The sequence below is a fragment of the Haliotis rufescens genome, unplaced genomic scaffold, assembly GCF_023055435.1.
Source record: "Haliotis rufescens isolate VD_foot unplaced genomic scaffold, xgHalRufe1.0.p SCAF_2, whole genome shotgun sequence".
Lineage (NCBI taxonomy): Eukaryota > Metazoa > Mollusca > Gastropoda > Lepetellida > Haliotidae > Haliotis > Haliotis rufescens.
In genome coordinates, this window is record NW_025963890.1 from 19,402,934 (window position 1) to 19,428,535 (window position 25,602).

At 39.9% G+C, this 25,602-nt stretch overlaps 2 protein-coding genes across 2 annotated transcripts; one reads left to right on the forward strand and one right to left on the reverse strand.

The window, feature by feature from the left end:
* The first annotated feature begins 1,397 nt into the window (after positions 1-1,397).
* Positions 1,398-5,086, forward strand: LOC124138855 (acetylcholine receptor subunit alpha-like 2). Its single transcript, XM_048399217.1, has 3 exons — positions 1,398-1,718; positions 3,286-3,753; positions 5,009-5,086. Exons 1-3 carry the CDS (start codon positions 1,398-1,400, stop codon positions 5,084-5,086), a joined length of 867 nt encoding a protein of 288 aa, XP_048255174.1.
* Positions 5,087-5,537: 451 nt separating this feature from the next.
* LOC124138810 (NACHT and WD repeat domain-containing protein 2-like) lies at positions 5,538-23,575 on the reverse strand. The gene is made up of 7 exons (XM_046505682.2): positions 23,100-23,575; positions 15,145-15,233; positions 14,107-14,226; positions 13,643-13,855; positions 12,936-13,080; positions 11,918-12,489; positions 5,538-11,361 (listed from the first exon to the last, which is right to left on the reverse strand). The coding sequence occupies exons 1-7, from the start codon at positions 23,215-23,217 to the stop codon at positions 7,369-7,371; spliced, it is 5,250 nt and encodes a 1,749-aa protein (XP_046361638.2). The 5' UTR covers positions 23,218-23,575; the 3' UTR covers positions 5,538-7,368.
* Between the last annotated feature and the right edge of the window lie 2,027 nt (positions 23,576-25,602).

Genomic DNA, 25,602 nt, shown 5'->3' on the forward strand with positions numbered 1-25,602 from the left:
CTCAAATGAAGCAGCCATTTGAAGCGGTCCTGGTCAGCCGTTGTACCACGTGCCATACAGTCGTGGGACAAAGGTAGTAAGCGCATATTGTCTGTCTATTTTGGCTGTGCGCCTTCAGAGGTTTCTTCTGGTTGGTTTCTAGAAAAGGTCAAGGTAAGGTGTGCACGTGGTTATCACATGACCCTCACCAATTTGTTTTTGCTCATTCTAATCTGATTTTTTCGGCTTTTGAAATCATGGGCAGAAATAAGTGTTAATTTCAAAGAAGTTATCATAAAATCGTTCTGACAGACCAGGAATAAATGGATGGACGAAACTGTTCAAGGCGAGAGACGAAAGACGTATTTGCAGGATATTCCTAATGATTTCAATCAATGGAATTATAGTTTCTCTAAACAAAACTATCCAAAGGAAACATAACTACATCCACAGAAGCATTGACCTCCGAGGTATTGATTAGTGTGTCTCCACAAGCTGTATCACACACTCAACACATGACAGATCGCATAACAAACAAAATTAATCAGGTAGTTTGTGACGGAAAGAATATTTACACATTCCCTGCAATATTTGAATAGAGTCATGAAGGAAAATCACCTAGTATTTGTTCAGGTATTTGTGTTCGACTGTCCTTTCTATTGTAATAGATAGTCACTTCAGTGCAAAGTATCTGTCAAGACGCATGTGTGTATCGGTGAGGGTATTACTATATCGGGGTGCTGAGACAAAACAAATACGCGATGCTATGATGTCCTGAATGAGACGACCAGGGTACCCAAACGAAGACATGCATAATCCAAGATCACATACGAGACAAACAACGACAGCGAGCCTCAGTGTACTGGAATCAATGAAAAGGTTTGGTGCTTTGCAGTCAGTGTATGGAGATGGCACGTAGAGCCAGATGTTTATTACGTGTGGTTGAACACTACGTACTGTGATACAGACAGTATATTCCCTACACAAGAAAGCACTGGGACTTCGGTAAGATCGCAATCGACGTTCATATGTTTTAAGAAAATCATTGAGATGTTATATCCCCGAAAACGTGTCACTAAACAAATAACATTTACTTGAGGAAGCATTTGCCATGATAGTGGTAAATTATTTTGAATATTATTAATCATATCTATTTAGTTAGTTTGTCAATATATGTCACATTTTTTATCAATATCATGAGTACAAATATTGCATTTTCCTCTTCCTTCTATCGATGACGAACGGTTAATAGACTTGCTTGTTGCTTCTGATCTCTTTTAAAGTATTTTGTACTCGAACTGATCAGCTACCTTCGTCCTGTTACATACGCATATTCCATTTCAGTTGAGGACAGATCACATAAACTAGACTAAGTTCTATTAGGACAAGGCAATTGTATAGATACTTTGTGAAAAAGCATGACGCCCTTAATTCCCCTACACCTTTCCTTCGTCTTACTGCTCCTGGCGAAGGTCTTCTCGGGCCAAACTTTGAAAAAACAGCTTAGCCTTGCACTTGAGATCGAGAGAAGATCCGTGCTTGCCAAAGCCGACCCTGTGGCAGGACAGCAGATTGACGTCAATATGTGGTTCAATCTTCTGTTTATTATTGGACTGGATGAACGTCAACAGATTCTGACAACCAGCGGCTGGCTGGATTTGTGGTGGAATGATGATCGGTACATCTGGAATTCTACAGAGTATGGAGGCATAGAGTCCATTATGGTGCTTCATGAGAAGGTGCGTGCATGTTTTCTTTTGTCGCTATCAGCAATTTTCAAGCTCTGTAACACAAAACATGTTGAAGACTACCTCCTTTATGATAGATTAACTATAATAATATAAGATGAGTTGAGTGGAATTAGGTTTATCGTCGCCTATAAGATTATAGCGGCGTGTGTGTGATGTACGTGCGTGCGTGTGCTTGTACTAGTCCGGACTAATGTCGGTTTTATTGTGTGCTAGGCCACTGAGATACCATGCCGCATGAATACCCCACTCAGACACAGTATACTGATTCCGAGCCGACCAGTCCTTGTTTTTGCACCTTAATGCAAAGCGTCAGGCAAGTTAACAACAGGTACAATCTTTTAACGTATTTAGGCATGACGCGGCTGGGGATCAAACCCAAGACCTTCTGCCCACCAGGAAGAGGCTCTATCCACTAGACCACGAAGGCGGTTATAGTAATACGAAAGCATCGGGTGGTCTTTAACTTCTTTGGAGTAGTATATACTGGGCTGGGTTGTTAATGAGTCTTGAACTACCATCAGTGCTCTAAGGAGTTATGCCCCACGCCGTCATGTGCTAGTGAACGCATTCAGCCAAGTCACCCGATCCATCTAAGTTGCCTCCAACGACACATATGGGTTACTTCAGAGCAATTCTTCCTCATAATCCCCATGGCGTTAGAAATACCAGCATATGATACTATATGAACATCCTTAGCTTTTTCTATTTGGGTTGCTAGAGTGTATGTAAGACACAATTGTATTCCTTTAGCCAAATCTCGTCAACTCGAACTTCTTGGGAACGATTGAAATATAACGTTCGAAGCAAGTGAATTTAGTTACAAGGTCTTAACGAAAGAAGTATGAGAAAGGATAGAGCTTTATGATCCCAATGGATAGTGTTCATTGTTGCATTCTCATCAGCAAAATACATGAATATAAAGATGAGTCTTAAAGATATTCCGCTTGTGTCTTAACATACATACACCACATGTACTCGTAGCGGGGGTTGAATTGGATTCAAAAGATTAATACTAACCGGTATAAAGGCTTGCGGTACCTGTTTGTTCTTGTTTGGATACACGAAGATGATACCAGAAGTTAATGTTCATATTCAGGGAATATGATATGGCTATTGTAACCTCAAAACACTTTCGGGGTGGTCGGGTAGCCTTGTGGTTAAAGCGTTCTCTCCTCGCGCCGATGACCCGGGTTTGATTCCCGACATTGGTACAATGTGTGAAGCCCATTTCTGGTGTCCCTATCCGTGATATTGCTGAAATATTGCTAAAAGCGGCGTAAAACCATACTCACTCAAAACACGTTCACTATAAGCAACCTTTTAACAACGCCAGCCTACTCGGGGGGAGGCATATGTAAAGGATAACGTCCATTAATAGTTTATGCTCTATTACATGTACAATAAACCTCGTACAGATCGTCAGCAATTAGTCGACATTCCCAAGGCATACCAAGTACCAAAACCGGACAGTTTTTGGACAGTAGGTGATAAAGAGAAGACAATTAACAAAGGTTTCAAGCCGTCAATATACGGAAACTAGTCCTCCTTCTTTCAGGTATGGAAGCCCGACATAGTAGTCCGCAACGCCGTCAATAGTTTGGGTGTCGTGGGCATGAGTGATGACTTTCTGAGGGTCTTTTCATCTGGTTACATTGAATGGTCTCCTGCAAATGTCTACCAGACTATTTGTGAAGTAGATGTCCGGACCTTCCCTTTTGACTCGCAGATCTGCTACATGAACATATCTTCATGGGTTTACTACGCGGATCAGGTCCGCCTCGTCCCCTACAGCAAGGGTGTGATACTGCGGCACTACAAGGAAAACAGTGAATGGGAGCTGCAGAGTCTGGACTATGAGGATGCCTTCTATAACTTCAGCAACAACCATCAGAACGGTGTGACATTCAGATTCATTCTCAAACGCCATAGTGTCTTCTACGTTTTGAAAATTCTCATTCCGACGATTCTGTTGTCGTTGCTTAATGCTTTTGTGTTCGTGGTTCCAGTTGAATCTGGCGAGAAGGTATCTATCTCTGTGACAACAATGCTTTCTCTGACCGTATTCCTGAGCTACATTGGTGACGTTACACCCAATAATTCTGATAATATTCCCGTCTTCGCGATGTTCGTTGTTCTACACCTGTCCTTAGGGGCGCTTTCCATTATTTGCAATATTATAACATTGAACTACCATTTCAAATGGAGACTGAATGAGGAGGAAGGCAAGGAGGTTGAAATATTTCAGAGGATATCGACCCGTCGATTGAAGGCTGGTGATCAAAATGATCTACATTGTATCGATTGTCAGGATATTAACTGTTCTGACGAGATCAACCACAATTTTACTACAAATATGAATAATCTCGCTCAAGAAAAAAGGGCATCAAAGAAAACTTTGAAACCTAAAATAGAATATCTGGATAAAATATTTTTCGTTGCTTTTATATCGGCATCTCTGACAGTTACATTTTATGCAGTGTTCAGAATGCTTTTCTGAGCAGTTAATCATGAATCTCATAAATATATTTGGTATGTGTCTGAACATATATATCCATGTTAAGTATGCAAACTGTGTATTTGGATACTTAGGTATGTTATACTGTTAACATTTTGCATATATGCTAAACATTTACAATGCACTGAAGTATAACTAATTTTCATGCGCTATCATTCACTGTTGCAGTAAGTAATACGTCACCGTTCGTAAACTGGAAAACATTATCCATCATTGTAGAAAGATATAAAATGTAACCTAACCTTCCCTTATTTGAACATGTGCATTTTAGTGAATGTCAGTGCTGATATGTTACTTGAAGCAATATGACGTCACGTTGCTACATTGTTGAAAACAATACGAAAGAACATCAACCACCAGTTGATGATAATAAGTCATCTGAACAGTAAGTTGACTTCCCGTTCTATGTAATTCCCTATTTGGAGTTGAAACTGTGTTTGTTGAGATAACATGAATTACATTTGCATGTGTTTGATATAGTCAGAATCGTATAAAGGAGATTTCCTAAGAAAATGGAAAGGTTTTTGTCGCCCTATCTATTCTTGTTTACCTTCATATTCTATTTCATAACTATCCTATGTTATATAAAGAATAAACTAATCGAAACTCGGAATCCCGGTTTAACCTGCCCCTCGCTTCATATTGCCCAAAGATAGGTTGAAAACATTGGTTATATAAACCAGCAAATAACCAAAAATGAAGTAGTTCCCCCAAATCAAATGGTATTTTCACTTCAATATTTTATACTGGAATATCATTTCAGATTGCTGGTTTTACTGAGTATGTGATGGTGAAACTTCAACCATTTTTCTCTCCATCAGATTCCACTGGTCCCAAATGAAACTTGCAGATATTGAATACCCAATAATGTTAGCAAATCCCAAAACATATGACATCTATTTCTTAATAAACACTTGAATTTTGCACTTTGCACATTTGCCACACTCATTGTTTGTGAATAATGGTTGAAGTACTGTTGGGCCTAAAACTGTTTATTTAATGGTTGTTCATGTTGACAAGTCACCAAATGATTTATGTGAGTTTTTTATACATATGTTCCTTTAAACGTCAATATGCGCACAGTCCGCGTATTTTGTAACTCAGTTGTGCTAGAAAAAAGTTTGTTTCCACGCAATTAAATTGGTAATATCAGTATCATTCCATACACAGTAATATACAGTAACGAAGAAGTTGTCCTTGTTTATCACGCTTACTTCTAAATGGGAATCAAAGAAGACATTACATCCGATTTCAAATAGCGGTTGTTCTTAGTAACAACGAGAATCCAAATGTTCTAGATAAAATTTATTTTTTAAAAGGTATCAATCATAAACAACAAGGCATAAAAGAGAACGGTGTAGCGTCATGGAACCTATGACTGAAAGCACTATCGATGTATCACAGAATGTTTTGACTATAACAAATCACACCAAAAAACTTACAAACATCACATTTCTATATCAGTTCTCTTAACCCGTATCACAACATGAGACATCGTCCTCGGTATCACAAATGTCAGCTCATCAGCTCAAGCGTCATTAAAATCAAGACAGGAGTTTTCGGAATAAAATAGGAGGCAACCCATGTTGGTGTAGGCGCGCTCGTGTTCTGCTGCCGACATAATTCCTCAGATATTACTGGAGTGATACATGATTTCACTGTAATCTCAGTAAAGCTATTTCCCAAAATACAAACAGCTTATTGAAAGGTTTATATAAATTGGGCATATCATTTGATTCTGAGCAAAACGTCTGAAGATTAAAATTAGGGGTAAATTGTGTCAAGAGATAGGCACATGCACGAAACAAGTACAAACATGGATTCTTCCGAGTTATAGATCTGGCCGAGATGACTTGAGGGATTGAGCCGAATGATATACTCAACTCAACGCGCTCAACTTCAGTTTGACTGACGAAGATTTCAATGACATAGATTTGACATGTATTTACAGCTGCCACAAAAGGTATGTACATATTTATAGTTTGCTTTATAAATACATAAGAATACATCAGATATCCTTCATTTTAGACTGGTTGCGCCTTTCGCCTTCACTTGGATTGATATGCTTCCATCGTATCGTGAGTAGTATCTATCTGTATAAATGATGATTGCATACATATATTATTTCTTGCTGTATCATGTTATTGTAAGAAACGGGTTATAACATCATTACAATAAAGCGCTCCTAAAATCAACATACTGACAACGTGTTCTGGGTCCAATTGAACCGATTTCAGTGCTACAACTGTTGAAGGTTTATGTTAAAAATTAGAAGTTTAAATTAGCTTAGCGCTAAGATTGTTTTGTACAAGTGGACCCAGGTGCATTCATCTAATGCTACCTGGAGATAATATGTAATAAACTTTCAAATTAACTTTGTTCTACTGATTATAAGGACACTAAAGTGGCAATTCAGTGAAATAACAATGAAATACATGTATTGCGATTTACCATTGCATATATATTGCATAGTGTGTGTCGTGGTATCTGTGAGTGTTATGTACACATGCCTACATTGTTATGAAACATGATTTGTTTAATATTTGTTTGTGAATTTGTGATATTTATCAAAGATGGTTGTGTTTCCCAATCCAATAAAATTATCTACACTACGTATTTCTTTCTTTCTGATTTACTGTTTAAGGCTTGTTTAACACTTTTTTCCCTACATGGGTCACTTGGACCAGGAATTGATATATTTATTTTTTGTTATCCAGAGAAGTAACTTATACAGTATATCAATAGTTTATCCAAACATAATTCTAATGGCTTCCACAACTTTCGATAGATAGCCAAAATGTGCTTTAAAGATTGCGCTATGGGTTCGGTTTCACGTCACTGTGACCACGGCTTGTCAACAGTGTGGGAGAAAAGCCCAAGCTGATGTTTGTCTTAGACGTTTACCTCTTCAGTGAAACCTGCGAAAACAGGTGGGGGCTTGTGAATCAACTTATTACAAATTGTACAGAAAGTTTACTCATGCGAGTATGGTTTTAGGCCACCTTTAGCAATATTCAAACAATATCGCTGCGGGAGATTCAGGTCACATGCAGAATTCAGTGACTCTTGCATAGCTTTCAAGTATGTTGCCGTCAAATGTTAAGTCACTCTCCATTAATGTCATCACATTACTGAACACACAGCAGACTTTGAATACATCTGTGTGTCAGACTTGGGTCGTTCCCTCGGCAGATGTGGAACCCTCTTCAGGAGTTCCTTTTCCCTTGGGCCCAAGCTAACCACAGAAGGTGGACGGGAGTAACTGCGAAAGCTTAACTGGTCGATTTTATCCCAAGATCGTGATGTCTTTCCGTCCACAGCAGGTGTTGGAGACTGGGGCAGCTGTCTGCTGCTTATTCTAGCCAGAACAAGCTGAGGGTTTTCTACGGCTGGGTCTATGAGGACATACGAGACAAGGGCTCCATCTGTACAACCAACAATCAGAGTTCTGTCATCCTTGCATAGTGTCAAGGAGCAAACTGGTGCATGGACATCACACTGGGCAATGATTTCACTGTCACAAATACGTATTGCGTATATCATTGATCCTTTAAAGTACACTACGACAGAACCATCTAATACAAGGACCTTAGGCACTGAGGGTGGATTTGCAATCTGGTCAGTGTATTCGCCACTCCAGAGGTCAAATATACGTGATTCTTTGTCCAAGCAGAAATTGAAGTCTTTTGCGAACAGAACATCTTGGATATCAGCTGTTGAGTCTAGAAAGGGGTCGATCTTTCTGATAACCCATCCATTTCCGACTTCAAAGAGGATGAAGCCAAAATGAGATGGGTTATTCTGATACCCATTCTCTATACCGTTGTGACAGCCATCAGGGGAAGTGCTGGTTGAGTAAATGACCGCAATCAAGTTCTCCATGCAAGGACATGGTCTGAGGTCTATGATATTGTCCTCATTATCCACCAGTCCTAGGCTCTCAAGCGTGTAGCATGCAAGTCTCATATCCTTGTTCAAGTCAAAGATACATATGGTTGGTGTGTCATACACACCTGAGTTTTCAAGATAGTCCTTAGCAGTCAGAGCAACCAGGTAACGATCATTTCTTGTTACAAAGGGCTTCTTGAGAACAAATTTCAATGCTTGCGCATGCTCCTCTTCTGCAAATGCTCCTGCTGCGAACTGCATTACTGTAATGAAGTAAGGGGCGCGGAAGGTAATGTCTTTCTGTCCAACGAAGATGATGATGTTTTTCTCATTTAGACAAACGCAGTATCCAGGAGCATTGCCAAACTCCTTTATAACCCTTCTGTCAGTCATGTCCCAGATCCGCGTTGAGGTATCACTCATTTGGGGGACAACTGTGAGTAAGAGATAATCCCCAGCTGGTGTGATGGCCATATCCTTGACATCTGAGTCATGCGTAAGGAGATCAAGCATTGTTCCAGTCTTCATGTCTATCATGCCTATGGCATCACTCTCCTCACACTGAACAATTGCTACAGAACCATCCTCCGTCAAAAGAACTTGTTGGATGGGGCCAGTAACTCTGTCTAGCATATCCACCTTGTTAACAGCTTCCTCTATGTTCCACACCTGTATGGTCTTGTGTCCTTGGAGCTGTGTGATTACCTGGTTTCTGTGCTTGGTAACCAGAAGGGATGTGATAATTCCGATAGGGGCCTGAAGGCTGGTGACAACACTTTGTGTTTCAATCTGCCAAATGTACACATTCCGGAATATGGTACCAATGACATATTTGCCATCACTAGAGAATTCAGCTTTGGTGAAGTTCAGTTCAACGTAGTGACTCTTTGGTAGCCTGAACTCTTCTGGGATGTCACGGGGTCTCTCAAGTTTTGCACATACACTCTCAGTAGCTCTATCGTGAACGAGTAGAATCCTGTTCCCACGAACAAGGACAAGCTCATCATCTGGGGATACCTTTAGATCAAGAATTGTGTCATCCTGCAGAATTTCATCAAGGATTCCTTTGTAGCTCATGTCCACCACACCGAAACTGATGTGCAGTGTGTACAGTTTAGCTTCTACATCATTGGACAAAAAAGCTCTGTATCCATCATGGCTAAAAGTGAAGGAACTGGGTTTATAGCCGACCGATAGAGTACACAGAAGATCAAGCGAGTCAAGATCGTAAGACAGGAGGTATTCATTTGAACTGCAAAAGACATATTTTCCATCTGGGGAGATTTCGCATATTGTAGATTTACCATCCAAAGCTACGATTTGCAACAATTTGCAAGATGACACATCTGCTATACACAGAAAGCTGGTATCTGTTGTCACTATAGCACAGAGTCTGTCATCAGTGATACACATCGGTCCTTTCTTGTAGGTTTCAGTGGGTTTCATCTGAATATGATTCAGAATAATTATTTGTCCAAGGAATGATCCAGTATCTGCTTCATGAAACTTGATTGCCTTTTCTGTGACATGATCGACGATGACGAAATATTTTCCATTTGGTGTGACCAAAAAGTCTCCATTTGAAGTAAAGACTGTGTCTTTCAATCCTCCATTCAAAAGATCAAACATATAGATATATGAACTGTCCCTCTCTTTTGTCAAAAGGAATCTGTCTTTGTTTGTTATGCCAAAATACTCACTTGGCACCGGGCATTCCATGGTAAATTGAAGAGAGCTACCGGGAACTTGCAGGTATGGAAAATTGGGTATGAGGGCACAGTGGTCCAGACCGGTTGTATCACACTGGTTGACAAGCTCTCGAACATTTGCATGTGTTGTGTAATAGGGCAGAAGGCGACCAGTGATTTCTGCAGGGAGATTGTTGATGTCTCTTTGTAGGGTTGGTTCAGATACACGCAATGCTCCTTCGACAAGAGAGGCTTCTGATGCAGGACTAAGAGAAAAGTCTGCCATTATATGCTGCAATGACAGGGCTTTAATCTTGTTGTATAACCATTCATAGTTGAAGAGAACTAGAGTTTTGAACTCATCAGCTCTTCCTGATAAATCAAGATGGCGAGGAACCTTGTCATACTTTCTTTTGTTGAATTTCACACCTGACCCATTGCTTGTGAATGTCAAAGGTTGTGCTGGAACTCTCCTGTCAGATGTGTCACCGCATGGAAGCAAGATAACGTCACTTTTGGTTTCAGCTTTTGTCACTGGTTTCGGTGTATCAGTCCAGGTTCCTAGGTAGTAATCTGCAAGGACTGAATGCGTTTTCCTTTTGACAGATTCTTCACATAAATATCTTGCTTGGCACACCTGAAGGAACAGATCATGATTCCAACTGTAAATCGTTGCATCATCTGTATTTCTGTATGTCATGAACTGTTCCAGATTGCGTTTCAGTTCCAGCCACTTCTGAGGAGGTATCCGCCGTATTGCAGGGTGGTAGCCAGTGTAGATGCTGTTCAGAGCATCCTCATCCAAAGAAAGGAGATCCTCCATTTCACAGTCACTAAGACCTGTCTCAGAAGCAGCCATAAAAGCCATGCACCTGGAAACAAAAACTTTACAATGGCGTGCTTCAAGTTTGCTGAAAAACATATTGATAGCATCCAAGATTCCTGAAGTCTTGGAAATAGAGTCTGTCCCAAGGAAGCTGTGAAGGGTCTTCCCTTCTTCAGCCAATAGATGAATATACATAGGCAGAGAACATTTTGTAAACGACTCCTTGTAGGTTTCGTATTGTTCTTGTGTGATTTGCCTTCCAGACGCTGCTAGGATTTCTTTCATTAGTCCTTCACACTCGTCACCACTGAGGTTATCAAGTTGCATATATGCACTGTCATCCTGAACAATATCACTTCTCAACGTCTCAAGGATTTTGTTAGAACTTGGTTGGCATGTTATTATCATCTTGACATTTACAGGCAACGATGCAGGAAACCATGTCATAAGGTTTGCATTATTGTCAGGTAGAATTTTCTCCAGTGCATCCAAGAGTATCACAACTGAGAGATAATTTGGAACAGAGTTAAGAAGTTCCTGGAAATAGACAGGGAGGTCCTTTACGTCTGACGGTATGCTTGCCTGGTCTCTGTTTATGATGGCACACAACTGAGAACAGATGCTTGAAAGTATTTGTCGAACATCCGAGCTCATCTGGGTGAAGCCCACATACCGGATGATCAAGGTTCCACCGTCTCCATATATATTGGAAATCTACAAAAGAATATGTATTATTAGTGATACAACTATTGGCACTTGCAAAGGCAAACTTGTTTGACATTGTACTGCATTGCTGGAATCGATGAATATTGATAGCTATATAAATATGTATAGTGAGTGAGTGAGTGAGTTGGGTTTAACGCCGCTTTTAACATTATTCAAGTTATATCACGGCGTGTCAGCTTAATGTGGGAGGAAAAGCCCGAAGTGATGCAGGTCTCTGACGTTTACCACTTCGGTGAAAAGCACGAGCACGGGTATGGTGCTGACTATAAATATGTATATATATATATATATATATATATATATATATATATATATATATATATATATATATATTTAACTATGGATAACGATAATCGCAAATTAACTGGGTTTTATTGTATGTTGACTTGGGGGAATAAGTATTATCAATAACTTCAAAAATTAATTATCATTAATAACCATTCCATGTAAGGGATCAAAGTCAAAATGCTGGAGCTGAATTTTAAGGTTACTCTTTGTTCGAGATTCAAGCGAATTTGAAGAACATAATTAAGCGCTTGCCTACCTCTTGCGCAATCCTTGACAGAAGTTTAGTTTTGCCACTTCCTGATTCCCCATATATGATCAGAGGCAATGAGGATTCCTCTTCAAGGTATGCCTGGACTTGCGAGAGCGTGTCCTGTCTACCATAGAAGTGAGCTCCGAGCTGCTTGCATCGCTCTAGATGGAGCAATGGTTCAAGACATAGCTCTGGAAAGTCCATTCTTCTTCTAGGAACAGTCTCGTCAATAAGCTGGACCAACCGATCATGAACCTGGTTACACAGCCCATCGAGATATTTCCTGTGTAGCTTGGAGTTGATGACATCGTCATACCGCCACAAAACATCGTAACAAATTGCATTGTTTTGGGATACTAGATTCTTTGCTCGCTTCTTCACTTGCTGTAGTTTCAGGTCAGCCTCCGCATCCAGTTCCAGCTTGTCAGTCTTGTCGTTGCAGATGATGTCGGTAAAACATGGCGTGCGCTCATCTCCAATGTAATTCTTGAGGTCAATGATGTCCCTTAGGACAAGGAGACAGTGCTGTTGGGGATTACCGCTGTCGCAGATGCCCATGGTCATCTCAATGTCTTGTTCTGGAAGACATTGAATACATAGAATAAATAATCTATTTATTTAGATTTCATATATAATACTACTCAAGATCAGTTTAATTGACAAGAGAGCCCCATAAAAACACAGAAACAATGAGCAATATACATAAGATATTAATTTCCGAAATAACAGTGAATTGGATTTAAAAGTCAAATTGAAGTGATTCAAAACCCACTCTCTTTATCTGTGAACAAAATGTTATGATGTATAGGAATCAATAGGGTAAACAGGGTCTCATCATTACAAAGAAAACCATCAAGTATAACATTCAGAAAAGAGCATCAGAGCCGGGGGGCTTTTCAGCTCCCAATTAACGCTAAATGGAACCCTGCACTTGTTCCATAATGCAAGTGTTCCCCATACGTTTAATTACATGTGTTATAAATATTATATAAATGGTTATCGTATCTGTTTTAGATAGGCTCACCTGATATGAAGTACTTTATTTTAGTGTCACTGTCTATTGAGCCTTCGCTATAACAGAATTCTGCTCCCTTCTGTAATAGACGTCTTATCTTGGCCTCTGTCTCCTTCTTCAAACACTCGGCGGCCGATCGCTTGTTCTCATCCTCCTGTATGGGAAACAATTAATGATCAGGCACATAATTTTAAGACTGAAATAGGCCATTTAAATATTGCCTTTTAATGATACTGAGAAAGGTGCATATGGTAGTGATGTAGAAATTATTCACACAAAAAAAGTGATCAATCCACGTTTTATTTTCCACTGAAGGCCAGGAACCCACGGCCATAGCGTACGTTTCTAGGTACATCCGGCTTAGCGACGAAGTGTATGTGTTAGAGGACATAACGAGATATAATTGTATTACATCCGACGACAATAACTCAACCAGGGCTTCAGCTGTGCTCTAACCGTTACTGGTGTATATTTAGCTAGGTGAGTGTATACAATGAATGACTGAATTGGATTCTACGCCAATTTTAGCGGGCGAGGATACCAATTATGGGCAATATATACTGCGCCTTATGAATGATTAGCACCGGTATAAAACCGGCGCACAAGCTGAAGCACAGCCCACTGTACCAGTGGTACTCGAACACGGAAACCCGGCATTGCAACCTAACGCCTTACTAACTGTCCCACCACAACCCATGTACAAAGCAACAACTCACACTACTGATATCGTCTATGACCTCGGAAGCGGGTTTCAGGACGTAGACGGGTGGAATGTGATTATCGTCCCTGATATACCAATCGTCAAGCAAGGGGGCGCCGCGGGTCTCACGACTCCGGTGATTGTGAAGAGCCATTCGGATAGTTTCATATTCGGAAGCCGGAATGGTTGCATGTAATGGAGAGGCGCCATACTTTTGTCCAACAAATGCCTGAAAACGAATTTTTGGATATAAAGGTATATTTATGCATTAGGTATCCATCTATAAATCGCGTTGTAAAAAAGAGTTATGAACTAGGAATATTGATTAATAGCCATGAGGTCTATACTGAAAGGATGTGGCGTCGACGTCATAATCTAAAGTGACATTATTACTCTATTACGGTCCCAATAATGATGTGAGACGCGTGAAATCGTCATAATATATATACAAAATATTCAACAGATATTTTATGGACATACCAGGAAACTCGGCCCAACAGAAAGCTTCTGACATCGAGTTATCTCCCCTTGTCGGAATTCTGCTGATACAGGAGTCACGTTATCTATGTCAGGCCGAAGTCCCCACTCCAGGTCAACCACCTGATAACAGAAGAGAAAGATTGTGTAACTATTAGTTAGTTAACGAAATGTTGTTCTAAAACCATTCATTTTTGGTCAAATTAGAAATATAACTAAACCATTCAAACAAGTAAACAAATAGTTTCGGTAGGATGATAAAAAGCATTTTATATTTTATATTTGCATTTGGCTGGTATGTGAAGTGTGAAGGGAATGTGCAAAAATTATACCTGGGGAACAAAACACATGCTGCTTGGAGTACCTCTGACGCTATGAATACAACGAGCGAACATTGACAGTTAGTAGAACATGTATTACTTGTCTGCAGATTTCAGACTTGTCTGCAATTTCTGATTATTTTGTTCAAAGGTGTGATAATCAGGGAGTAATTAAAAATCTTTTTTTATGTTTTCAACCTTCCTTATTCTTAGAGTCGGCGAATCCGTAAACTTAATAATAAGGAATAAAGTAGGTACTATTTATAGATAACAACTTCTTTAATGTGCATGTACCATTGCAGCGGCGCTTAGCCATAGATTCTTATACCGTTGTCAAGAGGAGCCTAGACTTGCTTGACAAGGGTGTAAGGGTATATACTAAAATGCCGCTATGATAATGTATATAAAAACGTTATTATTCATAAATTGTGTCTATTTTGTCATCCGTCAACTTCTATGCAAAGCCTATCAGACATTACAATAACAAATAAAACGTTTCGCAGTTAACATGGCCTCGATACGTAACGGTTTAATCTGGGAGTACCCCCAGTGCAGCACACTAAAAACAAAGACCGCTGGCTCGAAGATACAACATGAACTGCCCGTGTCAATCTGCCTCAACACGGGACTTATTTTCAAGTGGTCCTGATTTGCTCGATGTGAATATCAGAAATACTGAAGTGGGGATACCACACGCGGCGAACCCTGGTTGTTCACTTACCTGGAATTCCACGCCATATTGGTTCCTGCAATACTGTCGAAGCTTTGGATAGACTGTTTCCACAAATGCATTGCGCTCGGTTTGGGAATCTGGAATAGATACCACCAGTTATATTCTGTGCCCTTAAGGCCAGAACAATATTCTTTTTTTCTCATCACTTTTTTGTTAAAGAACGGGTAGGAAGGTTGAATTTTATTTTATAATTATTTCGATTTTCCTCCATTAAAACTCACAATCGTAGTTAATGTAAAAACGTGGATATAAAACATTATGGAGTACGTTTATATGGCGTAAATTAGAAGACAAATAGTTGTCGTCATGGCGGGTATATCAAAAAGTGCAACTTCAAAAGTGATGAGAAGGTACAACTTCGGAAGTGATGATAAAACAAGACAATTTCTAAATATTAAAACCAAATACCTACATGTTGCATGTTTACCCTGTCATGAGCGAAGATACCAATCGTGCAACTATTAAATTGCTTGAATAATCAATTACTTGTCATCACTTCTTAAAGCTTCTGCAGTGCAAAGAGAGATTGAGATCAGTCGATACTGACTGTTAATATTGTACGGTTAGTAAACAACCAAAGCGGTGATACAAATCCTGAAAACAGCTATTACAAGCTTAAACAAGCATAATATTGTGCCAAACAATCTTCGCTGTATATGTACAGGAGAATTATCTATATATATCTAGTCTTCTATTTCATCTACTTTAGTGGCGGTGGGGTAGCCCATTGGTTAAATCCCATTCCTGGTGTCCCCCGCCGTGATATTGCTAGTATATTGCTAAAAGCGGCTTAAAACCATACTATTTCACCAACTCATTCATCCACATTAAAGTAATCAATATGTGTATGGCATACTTCATTTACCCAGCGCAATACCTGAAATCGCCCTACAACGCCAGGGCAACCAACACAGATTAGAAAAATTTACCAGGAATGTTCGATCCAGTTGTCGAGCGTTAAGCTGTCACTTGAAACGCGTTCAGTGTGAGTCAACGTCTTAAGAGCATGTTAAACAAAACATAGATAAAACAATAAATCAAATGCTTTGCACCATTGAGAAGTCAAACAGTGGCGTTGAATCCATGAGCAATTTTGTAAGACAAGTCAAACAGCATATGAGCCTGTTCAATCATTACTTGATCCTCTGTTGCTTACAAACATCCGTCGAAATATTGCTTTCGATAATGTTTAGATATGAATCCATTTGTAAATTTTCCAAATAAGGGATAATTGGTGTGTGCTAAGATCGATAAATTGTTCCGATAAAAAAACCTTCAAACAGACACATGATCGATCGAGTATTTGCTCATAACGATGACCGGTGAAGTGTTTGAACGTGAAGACATGGGACATTTAGGGATAAAAACTTCTTTACTGTTTGTAACGACGTGGGGCGGTCGGGTAGCCTAGTGGTTAAAGCGTTCGCTCGTCACGCCGAAGACCCGGGTTCGATTCCCGACATGGGTACAATGTGTGAAGCCCATTTCTGGTGTCCCTCGCCGTGAAATTGCTGGAATATTGCTAAAAGCGGCGTAAAACCATACTCACTCACTCACTTGTAACGACGTTTCAGGGCTACTTTACCCGTGAGTATTAACCTGATGGAGGGTCAAGAAGAAGCCACGTCGTTACAATCAGTGAAGAATCGAGATCTTCATGATTGCTTAAGTTGACACTGAACATGTATATGTACCTTGATATTTCCATTGAGTAACAGAAAATATTGAAGTGCGTTCTTTAAACTTCCCAAATAAAAATGAACACCGGACTCTATCGCAAACATTATCCTATTTAAAACACGGATACCAAAATCGTGGTGTACAACAGACTTGAGACATCAAACTGAAAAATTGAAGTCAAACGTTCTGAAATACCTTGTGTGCTACGTTACACACATTCTGGGCTCCTATTGATAATTTGCTCTTCGGGTATACCTGGTACATAAAGGTAAGAATTATTGTCTCAATAGTTTGTGTTCATAAAATGCATGTATGCATGTAGGCATGCATATTCATAGAGGTACAACAGGTTCGTGCATATTTCGCGAACAACTCGCATCATCACTGATTTCTAGTGTTCTAAAGTTTTCACCGCCTTCTTGCCTTTTACGCCCATTGGAATTTGTTTCGGGGGAACTCGAGACTAGCTGTTCTCTGGCGTTGACGTTTCATGTACTTGATAGATGATCAGCTAATTCTTATCAGGTCTGATAATTCAATAAAGTAATTAGCCTTTTTTCTCAATCAGTTGTTAGATGGCTTTATTCAATGTCAATCAATCATAAGCCTACAATACGTGGCTTTCATATGTAATCGATATAGCTATGAGGTAAATTACTGACTAGATTACCATAATCCCAGCACTAAACTGTTTATATTTATGACTTTGTAATTAGCAATACCGGTTTTACCGGATTTAATTAAATAGCTATATCTGATTAATATTGTTACACGAAATGAGGTGAGGTTAAATGGGTCGCGTCCAAGAGCATTGCACTTATATAGCGACGTGCATGCACGTGTGTGTGCGTGTGGTTGCATGTACTTGTCCAGACAAATGCCGATTTTATAGTGTTAGCCAACAGAGACACCATGCCGCAGTTTAACACGAATGCCCCACTAAGTATACTGAATCCGAGCCGACCAGTCTTTGTTTTAGCCCCTTAGTGCCGAACGCCAGGTAGGGTAACAACAAGTACCATCTTTTAACGTGCTTTTGGTATGACGCGGCCGGGGATCGAACACCCGAACTTCCGATCTCCGGGCGGTCGCTCTACCACTAGACCACTGGGTGGGGTACATGTAGAGTTTAACGTTGTGTTTAAGATAATTTCACTTGTGTGTTTGTGTGGCTGTTTGTACTAGTCGACTGAGATAACATGCCGCGGTGAAACATGGATATCCTACTCAAACACGTTATACTTATTTCGAGCCTAGGCTAGCATAGTCACTGAAATAGAGGTATTTATAAGGTAATATAAAAATAAATATATATAGGAATCCTGGAATCTTAACGAAGCTTGAGCGATGAGAATGGGACGAAAATAGGCTGAGATTGAGAAACTAAATGGATAATGGGTGTGATTGTTTAATTAAATATATGCTCAGGATTCTGTAAGAGAGACTAAATCTAAGCCCACCAGTGCTTATTTTATTCACGTAATGCTGAGCGACAGGTAGGATACCAACAAGTGCTATTTCTTATTTGTCTTTGGATCCAGCTTCCGTTCTCCGAGCAGATGCTCTGTCAACTCCACTATGAACCCGGCATAAGTCCTGAAGAGTACAACCAGACACACACACATACACACACGCGCGCGCGCACGCACGCACGCACGCACGCGCACGCACACACACACACACACACACACAAAATTACAGGGGGCATGGAAGGCCCAGTCGTCTAAGGCGCCGCGATTCGCTGTGCGGAGTTGCGTCCCTTGGGCACGCCAGAAACCTATGATTGTGGGTTCGAATCCCGGTTCGCCCCGATTATGTTTCTAGGTTTGTCAGCACAAACCTGTGTTCGTGGGTTTCACCGAAGTGGTAAACGTCTGAGACCTGCATAACTTCACTTAAGCTGACACGCCGTGATATAACTGGAATACTGTTAAAAGCGGCGTTAAACCCAACTCACTAACTCACAATTACAGGAACAATTAGCTTGCAGTAGCAGTTCTAATTCACTGTGAACATTACCAGAAACATTGCCCGTTGTTCCCGCACTGGGGGTAATAAATTCATATGTAATCTTTCAAGATGATATTCACATGCATGCTCTAACTCTCTTCAATCTCAATTTGATCAATTGGACTTCAATACGTGACTTAAAATCGCTTTTTTGCTATGTGCTTTATTGGAATTGAATATCTCGATGACGAAAGCTTTTGAAATTTGTGTGCCAGTCTCAAATGAAACACGCAGGGAGCACGATTAAAATGTCTATTTAAAAGATATCCTGACTACATACACAAATCAATATCAAGCAATCGATTACTTACGTTCGTGATAGCAATAGTCATATAATGGGACGTTTCTCCCAGTGACAATCTCCCCAACGGGTCTTTGTATCTACACAATGCGCTGTCCTCTAGGCGAGAAACTACTGAGTGTATATGACCCTACCAATATGTTTTGGCAACACGCTTATGTAGCTTTAGGAAAGCCTGGGACGTATAATGATACCCACGCTTTAAATGAATACGCGCCGTTACCTGTAGACATGCAGGGACATATACGAGAAATTAACTTGAAATATACAACTGATTGTATGTCATGCATAGGCCATAAAGACACCTAGTATCGCTGTGGTGCTGAAATGTATGTCAATAGAGACCGGCTGGGCGGACGTTATTGACATTTAACGGTATAGGTGTTTAAGTCTTGTTGATAGATATATTATAGGGACGTGAATGATTACGGTGGGCTGTAAATCGTTCCAGACTCGCAACTGACAATAGTTGCTTGATGTGTACTGTAATATTGGTGGGGATATACACTGAACTGCCTGCGATACCATTCTGATTTAGACAGCACGAGAGAAGAGGGGAGGGGTTGGGTGGGGTTAGAAAGCGAAAGATATGACAGCGACAGAAAAATGTAAGAGAATGATCTCAGAAGGAGGGGCAGCCACGAGTGAGAGATATGTGAAAGAGAGAGGCGGGGGGGAGAGGCACTCACAAAGAAAAATATTTCCGTGAGAGAGATCTGAGAGTGAATGAAAGGCAAATTTAAGAGAAAAGAATGAAGTGAGAGAGAGGGGGAGAGAGAGAGACAGAGAGACGCGATGGACAGCAACCTACTGAGGTTACCATGTATCCCGAGTTGGTTGAAACCCCTCCACATGACCTTTGTTTGGGGGGCAGTCAATTGTTGTTTACACGCATAGGACCACGAAATGTTCGTGAACGGTTGATTATAATCTAGTTCTCAAGATTGATTTTATATATACCTAGTTAGACTCAACAATCAAGGGCGTAGGTTCCTTTCCTCCAACAACGCAACTCATCAACTATTGACTAGACACACATGGCTAGTTTCTTTTGGTGTATCAGCCCACACAGCTACTCATGGAATATTAACACTACTAGAGGTGGTCTCAGGGGCATTAGCAGGAGAAACGAGGTGTGTGTGTGTGTGTGTGTGTGGGGGGGGGGGGGGGGGGGGGTGTTCGAGAGGAGAGTGGAACATACATATATACATGCATACACACAGAGAGAGTGAGACACTCACACACACACAAACACACACAGCTACATTCTGTGGTTACCCTGTGTCCTGAGTGTTGGGTGAAATCCCTACACATGTAAAAAAGTAAAAAGTAATCAGTAATTATTATGATAATATATTTATAATCAGATGCTCATGAAAACTAAATCATATATATTCACTAAAGAACAGTTACTAATATATATTTATAGCACTGTTAAAAAGTGGACTTTGTAACATGGTTATAAAAGTATGAATCCATCCTCGATTATCCAGTGTATTACATCGCCATTCAATTACAATAATATCCCTGGACCCATTCGCCAGCATAGAAAGTGTCCCAAGTCTCTTATCACTCATGCCATGTCTTGTCATTCGAATCAGGCTGAACACGAAGGTATGGTAGCGAATAGGTCCATGGTATATAACCGAATGGATATATGATACAACGGATAATCGGGGTTGGCATAGTGAGCATTTTTCCTCTCTGTTCATTAAATGACAATTCCTCATTTTCTCATAATATTAACAAATTGTCTAGCCGCATCACAATACTGCGTGGGTGTATTTTCTCCAGTTTTCGGTTAAGGTAGGATTGGGACCAGGGAACCTTTCCATAACTCGAACGAAAATTAAACGTACCTTCCATACCGTAGGGCTGAGATCGATTTGTGTGACGGACCCATCTAGGCCCCACTTTCAACAAAGCGATCTTAGCGCTACGATTTTTGCATCTCCTCGAGCTGAGATCGATGTGTACACGTGGGTCCGGTGTCTTGCACAAAGCGGTATTAGCGCTACAACTGTTGTAAATTCTATAGTGTAATTAACATATGTTAATAATAGTCTTAAAGCTAAGATAATGTTGTGCACGTGGGTCCGGTGCCTGGCACAAAGCGGTATTAGCGCTACAACTGTTGTAAATTCTATAGTGTAATTAACATATGTTCATAATAGTCTTAGAGCTAAGATAATGTTGTGCACGTGGGTCCTGTGCCTGGCACAAATCGGTATTAGCTACAACTGTTGTCACTTCTACAGTTTAATTAACATATGTTAATAATAGTCTTAGAGCTAAGATAGCGTTGTGCACATGGGTCCGGCGATTGGGACAATTTGATCTCAGCGCTACAACTGTTGTCACTTCTACAGTTTAATTAACATATGTTTATGATAGTCTTAGAGCTAAGATAGCGTTGTGTTCGTGGGTCCGGCGCTTGGGACTAATTGATCTCAGCGCTACAACTATGGTAGCGTTTATAGTTCAATTAACATATGCTTATGATAGTCTTCGGTCTAAGATAGCGTTGTGTTCTTGTATTAGATCTTTAAATAGAGTTCTATACATTTATTTCAATGCACTCTTCTGGAAACTCTGCATTGTAATTTGACAAAACACATGTCCTGGCGGATCTGGTATGTAGACGACTAAACGAAGCTGTCTTGATAAGCAAGGATAAATCCGACTCTCAAAGCTTATTCGACGAAAACGAATGATGTTAAGTATACTCATCGTCATTATAGAGGGGCCACGCAGATAATTCGAGATAAACGTATTCAAAAACGCAACTTCCAAGAGTGCATTTGGAATTAACCATTTTGTACCCACATTGAATGTTACTTGTCATGTATTGCACGTGCACGCGCAAACCAATGCTCACGTTCAGGCTGTGTGTTTTGGGCAGGTTGCTTTCATTTACCTTCAATCTTACAGTTTGCATTGTTTTTAATGGTCGTTGTCCATTTTTTAAAGTTTCATAAAATCATCCAATCAGTGGGGCATAGGCATACGCATCATATCTTCAACTGTTAATCACACTTTCACCATACACAGACCTATTGACGCTTGTTGGCATATGTTCGTTTGCCACCCTACAAACCTAGGTGTTCCCTCAGTAATGACGCTGAGTATATATGCACGTTGTAGCATCCAATGTGTAGGCAATAACAACGGTTAAATAGAAACAACTCGACCAAAATGTGTACAATGTAATATGTTTGTTATGGTCATTAAGCCGAATTCATGGTGAGCAATGGATTTAATATTAATGAATGAATATAAATAAAATAGTTTTCATGCTTGGTGTATATTTTAATCTGGAATGAATGTATCGAATGTCGATAACCACATACATATTTAATAGCATTGCCGTGGTATCAGTTTGGTAATCACAAACAGTCACTATTTTTTTTTCTATTTTTCTATCCAGTGCAAAGCTGCTTCTAGAAGAATTATATTTGGGGGAAAGAAGATACAGATGTGAGTATTCCAATCCTCACTCACTCACTTCATATCCCATCCCTCCATACATACATGCGACCCGTGAAGATCCGGGGTAGAATAGGTCTTCAGCAACCCATGCTTGCCGTAAAAAGCGACTATGTCGTAAGAGGAGATGGTCAGGCTCGTTGATTTGGTTGATGCATGTCATCGTATCCCAATTGCGTGGAGCGATGTTCATGATATCAATCACTGGGTTGTCTGGTCCAGACTCGATTATTTACAGACCGAGAAACCAAGAAATGAAATACCTTACAGGTTAGATAGATACACACAGATACACGCACACGCACGCACGCACGCACATAATACACTACATCACCCTTTTCAAAAATGATTTTTAGAAATCTCTCGTTCAAGTGTCGTTTATACGAATATATATATATAAAAATTATTATTATTATTTTCAAGCAATTGCAACATATTTGTTTCAACTAATAACAGTGCCACTCACCTGAACCCGTTGAACAGAGATAGAGCCGAACCCCCCGTCTGGGTACAAGAGAGGATCCCGGATCCCCTAGCCGACCGCGGAGTATGTCGACACATTGTGAATCTAGCACAGAAGCCATTGCTATATCAATTCCGCTCTTATGATGAACAAACTTAACTTGAAGTCATGATCACGTTAAGCCGGGGCCGCCATTGCCGTATCACCTAGCCTCTCTCATTCGTTGTCAACTACAGAGGGGAGCTGTGTGTCGAACTGGCTCAGGTGTTCTACCGGTCGCGGTCGCTCGTTGTGGTCCCGCTGACACTCGTGGGTACGGCTGGTTGCTAGGGACGCTCTTTGTTTATGCTTTGAAAATGAGCAATAATCGGCCCTCTATAGGTGTAGGACGAGGCGGTGTGCTGTGACTGTGACTTTGACTGTGCTCAGTCAGCCATGACAGTTTGTCAACACAGCAATGTGAAACTTGACTTCTGTACCATGACTACTGCTGATAATGATCGAATTGACACATTTAAATGTGTTTTTTACTCGATTTCATGCGGGACGTTAAGAATGGATTGTTTACAGGATCAGCTTGTATCGGCTTCTGGTCTGACCCTGACTGTGTTGTGGCGTCTAGTAAGCCACTTACGATATTGATTCAGGGAAATAGCTTTATAGATTCAGTTGTCAAAAGGGATCGGCAATGAGGAAAGTTTGTTTTCTCGGAGTCTTAGGAAGATTCCCGCACACGGCGATAGCTTAACAACAAACGAATATAGGATAAGCTAATATATATGTTGAGCACCTTATGATAGACACAATTTATATAAATTTAAGTTTATTTATTCCATTAAAGAAAATACATATGTCACAAGAAAATTTCAACACATGGTATATTTTGACAACGAACTAATAAAGGAATATAAAGGCTAAAACATATTGATATAATTCCTCGTTAATAGTATATACACTTGTAAAACTGAATGTATGGCTTAACTTGTAAGAAGATTTCAACATTTAGCTTGACAACAAACAGACGCAGGAATATGAAACGTGAACACTATTTGTCTTTTATAGATATACACACTTATATTGCCACAAATACAGATACAGATCAGCCAGAATAATTTAAAACATGTAAATAGTGTCAATAAATATATGATTATATTAATCAGATGAGGCCTCTTGATATAAGGACTCTTGTGCTAACAATATACAATATAGTGTGCTCAATACGGGAAAAAATCAAATTTAGTTCAAGAATAAAACGCTGCTATAATCGTTTTAACTGTCCCGAAAAATAGCAAATATTTGGATCGTGAATGCAATCGTTGATTGTTTAGCTTAGTATTGTTAGATTGTCGGGCCTAACATATCATGTGTTATATAATTATGTTCGTATGTTAAGAAATAAATGTAACACGGCTTTATTTTGCATGTGTTGTATTTGTGGCATTGATCGTGACGAACTAAAAAGATTTATCATGGAATATTGGTAAAGATAAACTGCACGGAATGCTGAAGTGGTTTAATTAAAGGATCATGCAACGACAAGCCGAGGTAGTATCGCTGAGCTAAGTCACCTTGTGTTGACTGGAGTCGAAGCCTTTAATCTAAACCAATATCAGCGAGATTGCGTGCCCACTTCAAAATGCCACTGGCCAACATCTAGACCCAATAAACCCAGGTGTATAGCATAAAGGGCAGATTGTCACCGAAATCCAGCAGAACTTTAATGAAACATTGATCTACAGGCCTTTATTGACTGAGTCTTGATTTCGAGGCCTTGGATTTGCATGTTATAATCTGCTGGAAATAAATGTTGATACAACAACATAGGCGTTTTTATATTGTATTGCTAGGTTTATTCAAGGAGACGTTTTTTTCTTTCCTTGTTACTCGTATTTCCAATGCCGACCGAATGAAATTATATTTATTTCAAATTTTACAATAGACAGATGGCAATGTGTCCCTTTAATGGTGAAGTCTTTACTTTCATACTTTACACCGTCGACTTTAGTTAGATTTTAGGCTAGTTAAATGATATTATATATCTCTTTAATACCAAGGAGTGTGTGTTTAATGTGAATGAGATACAACTGATGTGTCGTTTACCACACCGACAGACCACGTATCGTAATCATGACAAATATAGTACTCGAACAAGCGAGTCTTTGCCCGACTAAGGGGCGCGACTCTGCATAACGAATTGAAGAACGGACAGAACTCTCACCTGATAACGTACTGTTACAACCCTCAATGTAAAAAATACTCTTATTGTAAAAGATTTTACATTAAGGGTTGCGGGTTAACCCTTGTTACAACTATTAATGTGAAAAAATACAGTACTCTTTATGTAAAAAAATTACAATAAGTGTTGCACTGACAGCTAATATTTTTTAGTTCGTTTAGGGTTATCATTGTGAGTGAGTGAGTGAATGAGTATGTTTTACGCCGCTTTTAGCAATATTCCAGCGATATCACGGCGGGGGACACCAGAAATGGGCTTCACACATTGTAC